Source organism: Canis lupus, unplaced genomic scaffold (genome assembly GCF_011100685.1).
Source record: "Canis lupus familiaris isolate Mischka breed German Shepherd unplaced genomic scaffold, alternate assembly UU_Cfam_GSD_1.0 chrUn_S2179H2379, whole genome shotgun sequence".
In the NCBI taxonomy this organism is placed as follows: domain Eukaryota; kingdom Metazoa; phylum Chordata; class Mammalia; order Carnivora; family Canidae; genus Canis; species Canis lupus.
Window position 1 is genome coordinate 31,059 of NW_023331060.1, and position 10,888 is coordinate 41,946.

At 44.4% G+C, this 10,888-nt stretch overlaps 1 protein-coding gene and 1 pseudogene across 1 annotated transcript; one reads left to right on the forward strand and one right to left on the reverse strand.

The window, feature by feature from the left end:
* LOC119878979 (pepsin B-like) lies at positions 1 to 10,513 on the forward strand. Its single transcript, XM_038589493.1, has 9 exons — positions 1 to 160; positions 725 to 881; positions 2,063 to 2,180; positions 2,683 to 2,801; positions 3,454 to 3,653; positions 5,434 to 5,556; positions 8,831 to 8,978; positions 9,882 to 9,980; positions 10,208 to 10,513. Exons 1-9 carry the CDS (start codon positions 105 to 107, stop codon positions 10,358 to 10,360), a joined length of 1,173 nt encoding a protein of 390 aa, XP_038445421.1. The 5' UTR covers positions 1 to 104; the 3' UTR covers positions 10,361 to 10,513.
* Positions 8,283 to 8,712, reverse strand: LOC119878977 (annotated as a pseudogene).
* Positions 10,514 to 10,888: the final 375 nt, after the last annotated feature.

The window sequence follows — 10,888 nt, forward strand, 5'->3', positions numbered from 1 at the left end:
GGGAGATCAGGGTATAAAAGAGAGACTCAATCTCCCTCTGTCTGTTCCAACTCTTGGGTGTGCCACTGTGTCCTGTGTGTCTGTGGGCCACAGAAATCAGCACCATGAAGATCCTGGTCTTGGTTTTGGTTTGCCTACACCTCTCAGAGGGTGTGGAAAGGTGTGTATAGGGATTCAGCTTTACAGTGATATTCAGCCCCAAGGCAGCATCAGAAGCTGGGGAAGAGCAAAGGCCTTCCCCTGCAGATCTCATGGAAAAGCGGGCAGATTGTGTCTTGGTACATGAACCCCAAAACCACAGGGACCAAAGACTTAAAATGGATGATGATGATGATGATGATGATGATGATGATGATGAGTATGTAGGTGTGTGTGTATGTTTTTAAAGGTACGTTGGTGTTTTGTTGGCTAAGAAAGAGGGATACAGGGCTCATGTCTCAAGTTTATAGGAGGGACTTTGGATAAACAGAAATTTATTCCTTGGAAACAATATGCAAGCAGGAAACCCCATATATACCTTGTAGTGGATTTTCAGGCTAGGAATGCTGCTGGAAATGCTGGAGTGACTGCAGTGGTCAGAACTCACTAAAATCCAGGAGGATTTCTTATAAGAGGCTCTTCTAAGAGGACTAGGGAGGTTTGGAAACTCCAGATCAGGTCATTGAAGGGATTGCTATAATGGAAAAGGTGAAGCTCACTCCTTTTGTTTGCCTATTCTCCACAGAATTATCCTGAAGAAAGGCAAGTCCATCCGCCAGGTGATGGAAGAGCGGGGTGTCCTAGAGACATTCCTGAGGAACCACCCAAAGGTTGACCCAGCTGCCAAGTATCTTTTCAATAATGATGCTGTTGCTTATGAGCCCTTCACCAACTACCTGAATGTAAGTCAAGGGGGAGGTAATGTCCATAACCTTTGGCTAATAAGCACTCTTGATACTATTTAGACCTCCCATTAGTCTGATTTTGGTCTTTTTACTAAACCTATGTCTCACCTTCCTATGGAAAGTATCTGGATAATTTTGAGTTGGTACCACTTGACACTATAGTATTTCCTTTCCTTCCTTCTTTCCTCTCATTACTGGCTCACTCTCTAAAGCTCTCTTTATATGGTTAAGAGATTCACAGTGACATATTCAAGTCAGTTGAGAGGGCCAGGAAGGAAGTCCAAGTGATGAGCTGCAGGGGAAAGAAGGAGAGCACGTGCAAAGCTGCCAGGCAAAATCTCCAGTGGCCCCAGCTGCTATATATCTTCTCTTTTGGAAACATACACTGGTACTCAGAGCAAGTATTTGAACATTCTTTAGGCTGCAGTGTCTGCTCAGGGCATCTCATCATACTGGTGTCCTGTAGGCTGTCTTTAGTGAGGTGTTACATGCGTGTCAGATCTAGAAGCCACCCTAGGGATTTCCTACCTGGATTTCCCCTTTCTATAGATGTAGAAGAAGAGGCAGGTAAGTGACGTGGCTGGCCCGAATTCACTTAGAACTGAAACTGTGTCTCAGTGAAGTTATCTTTTTGCTTTCCATGCTACGTCTCATTCTAGGTTTCCTGGGGCCTTAGCTACTGCATGACCAGAAGGAGAAGAATGGTGGGGAAATATCTAACACTGGAAGAGAAAGAGGGGTGTGTGTGTGTGTGTGTGTGTGTGTGTGCGCACGTGTGTGTGTGAGAGAGAGAGAGAGAGAGAGAGAGAGAGAAAGAGAGAGAGAAATGGGGAGGATGGATGGACACTGGGAGTGAAGAAAAAAGTGATTGCTTCTCCAACTTTGCATGTTCTGGCACAGAATGATAAATCCATGGAGGTATTACGTGATACAATGTACAAAAAGCTTTGGAAGAAGATATCGTCTTGCCAGACTAATTCTCACCTAGTCAAAATCTTGCAATTAGGGACAAAAATGGGAATATTGAGGGGATCTGGTTCCAGATATGAAGGAGCACTTCTGGAAAGAGGAGAATATTTTTTGGAAAAAATGTGGTTTCTAGTGAGTCAACTTGTTCCCCCCGTCTTTAGGAGGAGCCTTGGCAGCTGAATGAGAGTGACAATCTTTTGTCTTTGCAGTCCTATTACTTTGGAGAGATCAGCATTGGGACACCACCACAAAACTTCCTGGTCGTCTTTGATACGGGCTCCTCCAACCTGTGGGTGCCCTCCACCTACTGCCAGAGCCAGGCCTGCTGTGAGTATACCACCATCACCACCCACCCATAGATAGGAGAAAAGGGTGGGGCAGAGTCAGAATTGATCACAAACTCAGCGTCAAAGTCCCAAGTTCCTGGTGCATACCCTTGATCTCATCCTCCTTAAATTCAGACCATCTGGAAATCTTGCCTTGGTCTAGATTTCACAAGTACTACAGTTCTGGAGAGAGACCGCAGAAATAGACCAAGGCTTCCATTCCTTTCTACATTGTTCCTTTTCCTCAGCTTTCTCCTATTGGCCCCAATTCCTGGCACTTTTGTATTGAGCAATCCCTTAGGAAATGGAAGGGATTGGGGCAGCATCTGTTTACCAAGGGGACAGACTTTTCTGGGGCCACAGATTGTTTTCAGCATAAAGGATCTTGAGGCTGAGGCCCAATCTCAGGCTTGGTCTGATGGTCTTAGGCCATCAAGGATAGATGTCCTCCAAGTTTTTTGGAAAGTGTACTGACATTAACATTCCATTCTAATCTTACGCAGCCAATCACAACACATTCAACCCCAGCAGTTCCTCTACCTACAGAAACAATGGACAAACCTATACACTATATTATGGAAGTGGCAGCCTGACTGTGCTCCTGGGATATGACACTGTGACTGTAAGTGCTGTTTTCATACTTCTGTGGGTCTGCTCTTTGGTTCCCCTTTTCTAGAGCCTTCATCTATCAGAGAGTCTCATGATTACTAAATAGGTGCAAATTCCCAGAAGCTAATTGTGGGAAAGGATGCCAAAGGCCATGTAATTAAACCTTTCTCCCAAAACAAAAATTGCCACCTCTCCCCCAAGCAGTCCTGATTGCAGCAGACTCTTTACATTGTGCTTCCCTGTGACTTTGCTCCTTGGTCGTAATGTGCCCTCTGCAGTCACATGAAGCACATCTGCTTTCTCTTCCACATGATTTCACTCTAGGTATTTGAAGACCCTCCTTTCACTATTTTCTTTTCTTTACATCAATCACCCACAGTTCCTATGTCATTTGTGCACATGGATTGTTCAATATAAAACCCGCCACTGTTCTTTCACTATCTATGGAAGTGGAAATTCTAAGTCCAGAACACAATGGCCTCTGCTTCCCCAACACCCACATGGTTGGGTGTTACTGTTGTCCCTTCATCTTCCATACCCCATCTAATGATTGAGCTAAGCATGAAAAAAGCCAACTTCCTCCCCTAGAAAAGTATAGAGTCTATCCCTGTGCACTTAAGTCTGGGAAGGATCTGTCCACCTGAATTTTCTTTCTGCTTTCCCAGGTTCAGAATATCGTCATCAATAACCAGGAATTTGGTCTGAGTGAGATTGAACCCAGCAACCCCTTCTACTATGCAAATTTTGATGGTATCCTGGGAATGGCCTACCCCAACCTGGCCGTTGGGGATAGCCCCACAGTCATGCAGAGCATGGTGCAGCAGGGCCAGCTCACCCAGCCCATCTTCAGCTTCTACTTCTCTCGGTGAGCATACGGGTCCTGGGTAGGTCTTAGCAAATTAGGTGTTGTGGGGGCTTTCAGCAAATCAACATCAGACAAGGCTGAGGTTTTAACATATCCTGACACAATGAGTATAACCTGCTACCTGCATTACATGTATTTCTGAAAATTCATAATTACATTTTTTTAATATTTTATTTATTTATGACAGATACAGAGAGAGAGAGAGAGAGAGGCAGAGACACAGGCAGAGGGAGAAGCAGGCTCCATGCACCGGGAGCCCGATGCGGGATTCGATCCCGGGTCTCCAGGATCATGCCCTGGGCCAAAGGCAGGCACCAAACCGCTGCGCCACCCAGGGATCCCTCATAATTACATTTTTGAAGGGATTATATTTTTTTCACTAGAGGGGTTTTATAAAAAGATTTTATTTATGCATTTGACAGAGAGAGAGAGAGAGACAGAAAGAGAGTATGAGCAGGAGAAGGGACAGAGGGAGAGGGAGAAACAGACTCCCCACTGAGCAGAGAAGCCCAACAGGGGGCTTGATCCCTGGATCCTGAGATCACGACCTGAGCCAAAGGCAGACACCCAACTGACTGAGCCACCCAGGTGTCCCTGAACTAGAAGAATTTTCAATTCAGGCCAAAGACATAAGATGACTCTTTCCTTAAAAACAAACTACAGTCCCTCAAGTTTTAATTAGTAAATGTGGAGATTGTTGTATTTGATTGACAGAGCCGTAAAGCTTTAGAACAAGGTATATGATTACTTATTAATATAAATAATTACAAATATACAATAAAAAGGACTATAATAAATGATATTTATAATGTGTCTGACCCTATAAAGAGGTCTTGTAGTTATTACTTCACATGACATCTCAAAAATCTTGTTATTAGCTTCATTTTTCCACAGATGAAATGCAGGCTCAAACAGGTGTTCAAAATTGAGCAAGGTCTGGTAGGTATGAAGCCATGACTCAAATGCAAACATCTTGAGCACAAATCTAACACTTTTCCTACTCTACTGGCTTTGAGCTTTTTAAAAAATATTTTATTTATTTATTCATGAGAGACACACAGAGAGAGGCAGAGACACAGGCAGAGGGAGAAGGAGGCTCCTTGCAGAGAGCCTGATGCAGAACTCGATCCCAGGACCCTGGGGTCACGACCTGAGCCAAAGGTAGATGCTTAGCCACTGAGCCACCCAGGTGCCCCTGGCTTTGAGCTTTTATGGCAAACTGTACTGATTCTTCTTCCTAATCACATGATACTCAGGGTACCTGAGTTCTTCAATGACCAGCAGGCCTAGGATAGGGAACAGAAGTGGTCTGAATCCCTTTAACACTGTCTAATTACCAACCTGAGCATGGCAGGAGCATCCTCTTGACTGCACACTAGATCTCTCTCTCTCTCTCTCTCTCTCTCTCTGTCAGGCCCCATCCCAGGTGCTCCCTGAGGTCCTGAGGTATTTCTTCTTGTTCTCACTCTGACCCCAGGAGAGTTTCTCTGGAATGCTTTGATAGTTTGTTTTCACAGGCCTAGTTTCCAATTCCATCTCCTCTTTTATGGGAATAGTCTGTGTTTCCAGTTCTCTGATATTCTGGGTGTTCCTCTGAGGAGCCTCTTCTCCCTTGTGCCTTGAGCCTGGTAGAGTCTGAGAGCAGGTCAGAGGATGATACCCCTTGTGCTGTGGTTCCTCTGTGTCTGAAAGACAGAGGGATAGTTAAAGCGGAGGGAGGAGCTGCCTGAAACTATGTGAGTTATGGGAAGAACTTGTGCTCTTCTCCTTTTCTCCCCAGCCAACCAACCTATGAGTATGGTGGAGAGCTCATCCTGGGAGGTGTGGACACACAGTTTTATTCTGGTGAGATCGTCTGGGCTCCAGTCACTCGGGAAATGTACTGGCAGGTTGCCATCGATGAGTAAGTACAGAGGAAAATTCCTATGGATTGTGGATACCCCTAGGGTGTTCCTCCAGTGTGACAATATTTCCTGTTCTTGCATTGGCACAAACTTCATAAAGAATCAGCAAATCCTCATGCTCATTATTCCAGGAGCTCAGTAGACTCTGACATCTAGCTCTAGACTAAACTTTTTGACTTGTCATTGAGCCTTGTCATGCCAGCAGGTTGGTCATTCCTAGACTTCTGTGAACCCATGTCTTTGTTCCCTGAAGCTTCATTATCTCAAGTAGCACAATCTTTACCAAGTCCTTCATAAGTAAGAGTAATAGCTGTCATCGATGTTTTCTATGTGCCAGATACTGTGCTAAATATTTTATATATATTATTGTATGTGTATTTCACTGCAGCACTATAAGGTGGTCAGTAGTATATTTCATTGCACAGATAAAGAAATCAGGGCTCAGAGGTTAAGTAACTTATCCAAAGTCATACATTTCACAAATTTCCAAATTTGAGCCCAGGGATATCTGATCCATAGCTCAGGACTATGACTCAGTTACTGCTACGCTCCAGGCCTTCAGGAAATCTCCATCACTGCCAATTAAAGATACACTTCTTTGGCCTATACTCAAGACCATATATAACAGCAGGGCACTTCCTACGGGTACAGCCTTCCCACCACTTCCTGATGTGCAGCACAGACTTCACCATGTCCTTGCACCTTGCCATGACTCTCTTGCTGCTTCTCTTTTGACTATATCACCTGAAGTGCCCCCCTCATGTCCTGGGTGCATCCTTCTGAGCCCAGATGAAGTCCTCTCCCCCTCGAAAAGGTCTCTTAGGGGCCCAATCTCTCTTTCAGTCCCATAGTATTACTGGCGTGTATCCCAACTTGTATCTCCTCATTTCAGGGTAGCCACAGGGACACCAGCCCAATGTGCATGAATAGACAGGGAGATAAGCAGTTGAATATCTGGCAAGTAGTTTTCTGTGCCTGGAATAGAGGAGTCTTGTCACTTGGACCAATGGCACTCACCCTTTAAGCATCTCTTCTCTGAAAAATCCTTGTCTGACCGACTACTTCTCACACCCATAGTAGATCAAGTCCCTCTTCTCTCGCCTCCTTATTTTTTTCATGGCACTCACCAGGACTACAATTAAGTACCATTTGTGTGTTTCTGTTAGGTTTGTGGTGTCTATCTTGTTCACCATTATATCCAAGTGCCTTGATTCACCAACCGTGCTCAAAATATAAATGGAGTGAAGAGGAAGGGTAGGCTGCAGAAAAAGCTGAATGAGGAATCAGGAACTGAATCACATAGGACTAGATTATGGAGATCATCAGCTGCTGTCCTATCGTGTTGTGCCTCATGTACGGTGTTATCTCATGTCATTAGAATGCAGTCTTTGAACACAGTGAATACAATTTACTCCTCTTTATATCATCATAATTCTTGTAAGAGTGCCTTTTACATAGTAGATGGCCAATGTGTATTTATTAAGTGATTACCAGTGCTAGTTACATTTGGCACTATGTTCTGGGCCTCATATAGGCAGAGTAAAGAGGATAAGACACAGTCCCTACCTCCCCAGTGCTTTCAGTCAGAGCTGGAGGGGTTACCAGAGCAAAACTGAGAATATTACTCCAATAGTCACAAAGACACAGAATTATTACATGGAATACAGTGTCAAGATATAGCCTGGATTTTTGGAAGTGGCATATTTTCAGAGCTGTAGGGTTGGACATTGGGGTGAATGTCAGACTTATTTATGGCAAAAGTGCCTGACCCTCTCTTTAAAAAAAAGATTGAAAGATGAATGGATAAAGAAGATGTGGTTTATGTATACAATGGAATATTACTCAGCCATTAGAAATGACAAATACCCACCATTTGCTTCAACGTGGATGGAACTGGAGGGTATTATGCTGAGTGAAGTGAGTCAATTGGAGAAGGACAAACATATGGTCTCACTCATTTGGGGAATATAAATAATAGTGAAAGGGAATAAAGGGGAAAGGAGAAAAAATAAGTGGGAAATGTCAGAAAGGGAGACAGAACATGAAAGACTCCTAACTCAGGGAAACGAACTATGGGTGGTGGAAGGAGAGGTGGGCGGGGGGGTGGGGGTGACTGGGTGATGGGCACTGAGGTGGGCACTTGATGGAATGAGCACTGGGTGTTATTCTATATGTTGGCAAATTGAACACCAATAAAAAATAAATTTATTAAAAAATAAATAAAATAAAAAATAAAATAAAATAAAAATAAAGATTGAATGATTTCAGAGAGAGAGAGAGAGAGCAGGGTTAAGGGGCAGAGGGTGAAGAGAATCCCATGCAGACTCCACACTGAGCATGGAGCCTGATGCAGGGCTCAATTTCCTTTTTTTTTTTTTTTTTTTGAAAGCACAAACAAGGCCAGTTTATTTTACACAGACTCCCGAGGTAGTTAATGTGGGAAACAGCAGGCTAGTCATTAAAACCCTCTCTGGGGTTAGTTCATTCAGCACACATCTCATTCACGCTCACGAGGCCAAAACGAGGTCAAAATGAGCACAAATCAAGCCCTGGAGAAGAATCCAGGCCATGGGCAGTGTCTCCAAGCTCTGGATCCCAATTTCCCTAAAACAGCTCAGCAGATTCCAGTGAAGGTAAGAGAACTTTATTTTGATAAAAATGTCCTCTTGAAGCCGGCCCTTTCTCCCATCACTAGAAAGCAGCCTTATCTGTAAAAGCAATCCATTTATTTAGACATACTCTTTTTAGGCAACTTTTTAACTTTTTCCACTGGCGTAGGACCACTCTGTACTTTTCACTTTCCGTTTTCTCCTCCAACACTTTTTTCAGAAGAACTCTCATGACGTCTCTGTTTCAGCTTCTTTATACTCTCCAATTAGAAGATCCAATGTATCTCTCACTTTTACCGTTCTGCTTTTCTTCCATAATTTTTCCCCATTCAGCCTGAGTTCACCTTTGTAGAATGCATCTTCTACTTTGTTTCTTCCAACATCTAGGCCTGTCTTTAAGATAACATCATACCGGAAAGACTGCACTACTTTTTCCAGGTCTTTATAGTCTTTGACCACACTGGGGTCATCCTCGAGCTCCTCTTCCTGCTCACTCATCTCATGATCACTCTCTTCATCAGAGTCCTCTTCCTCTTCGGCCAGGGCTCAATTTCCTGACCCTGAGGTCATGACCCAGACTAAAACCAGTCAGTCTCTTAACTGACTGTGTCACCCAGTTATCCCTAGAAACACCTGACTCTTTTTGTATTGGTGTTCCCCTCAGGTTTCTCATCGGTAACCAGGCCACTGGCTTGTGCTCTCAGGGCTGTCAAGGCATCGTGGATACAGGAACCTTCCCACTGACTGTTCCTCAGCAGTACTTGGACTCCTTTGTGAAGGCAACAGGAGCCCAGCAAGATCAAAGTGGCAATGTGAGTACCCAGAAGAAAGGTTCCTCGCACATCCAGGCAGCCTCAGCATAGGAGCCTGAGTGGAATGAGTTCATGAGAGACAAGAGGAAGAAATGGTAGAGAACTGTCCCCCTGGTCAGATATAACAGGTGGGGAACACCATGTTCTTTCAATCATGAACCCTCAACGCAAGAATGGGTATGGGGAGGGAATAATACCAACTCCATACCATAAGTATGGGCTGAATGGTTGTCAAGAGGGGTGACTATTCCTGGGCAAGCCTTACGAACACATCTCACCTTGATGTGGCCACTGTCATTTGACTATATGCAACAGAGCCAGGCATATTCCATTTGTCCATTCCACTTGGGTTTTTTTCTTGTCTAGGAGTTCTCCTTTGGCTTTTACTCTGTGCAGCCTCCTGTGCCTACCCCAGATCCCTTTATATACACTTCTGTAGTTTGCTCCTCCTGCATGCAAGAGTCTAGTATAGTCAGAGTAAATCTTGATTCTTCAGTGTGTGTGTGTGTGTGTGTGTGTGTGTGTGTGTGTAGTATATTGACAGGTACACACAAGTGTGGGTATGAATTTTCAAAAGCACAGTTCCACAGGGTGTGCCCATGCTTCTCTGTAAGTGGTACATTCTGGCAGTAGAATCCTGTGATCTGAAAAGAGTCTAACTCATTATGGCCATAAAAGTACAACCAAGATCTTGGAATCTTGGAGCTGTGTTCAAGGAGGCCCAGGAAAGCGGAAGCACCTGGTCAGTGTTGTGCCTGTGAATTGGGCTTTGCCTTCCATGCTCTCAACCAACGTCTGCTGGAAGGTCAGGAAGATGGCTTCACTGGGAAAGGGGAACTCAGGACCTTTGTCTGGGCCCTCAGTCCCCTGCCACTCTACAGTTCTGCTTATCTTCTCTCTCAGTTTGTGGTCAACTGCAACTCCATACAGAGCATGCCCACCATCACCTTTGTCATCAGCGGGTCACCTTTACCTCTGCCTCCATCTACCTATGTTCTTAATGTATGTATACACCCCAGGCTCCATGAATATGGGATTGGATGACCCAAAATGCCATTCTGTGTCCCAGCTCACATCTGGGCACCTATGGGAAGTCATCAGTGGCAGGGCTGAGGGTGAACAAGAGGCCAGAGACCCTATAGGTGTCATGGAATATAGGGTGGGAAGTTCCTGTGGGGAAAGGCCTTTCCATTTACCTGGTTATATCCTCATGTTCTTTGTATTTTTAGAACAATGGCTACTGCACACTCGGGATTGAAGTCACCTACCTGCCCTCTCCCAATGGGCAGCCTCTGTGGATTCTGGGAGATGTCTTCCTCAGGGAATATTACACAGTCTTTGATATGGCTGCCAACAGAGTGGGTTTTGCCCTCTCTTCCTAGACTAGCAAAAGGTAGCTGTCTCCATCCTTCCAGCAGGACTCTGGGGTTGCCCTACTGTTTCTCTGGTCTGACAGAAGCATTTTGGACTATCTGACCCTTCTGTGCACTAGTCTTTTTTTCCTGCAACTAATAAATTAAGAATCTCCAAAAATCCTTGCTGTTCCTTCCAAATGTCTTGTGTTCTGTTTATAGTAGTTTCTTCTAAATTGAGTTAGCAATAGCTCTTTGGGAGAATCTGTGAATTGACCAATGGGAAAGGACATGGAGCAAAGGTTTCTGAGTGAGGACGCACAGCACAGACATTAAGGACACAGTAGTACCTACATGAGGTACTCTTGTAGAGGTGACCAGTCCTCCCAGCACTGGCACTTCCAAGACAATTTTCACTCCGTTCTTAGAAAAGAATGTGAAACAGAGTAGTCTCTAACTCAAGAATATTAAAGAAGAAAAAAGTAACCTTAGAGAATGTTTCAAACTGGCTCTCTGAGGAAACAGATCAGAAAATGGTAGTTTTTCTTGAAGGGAGTA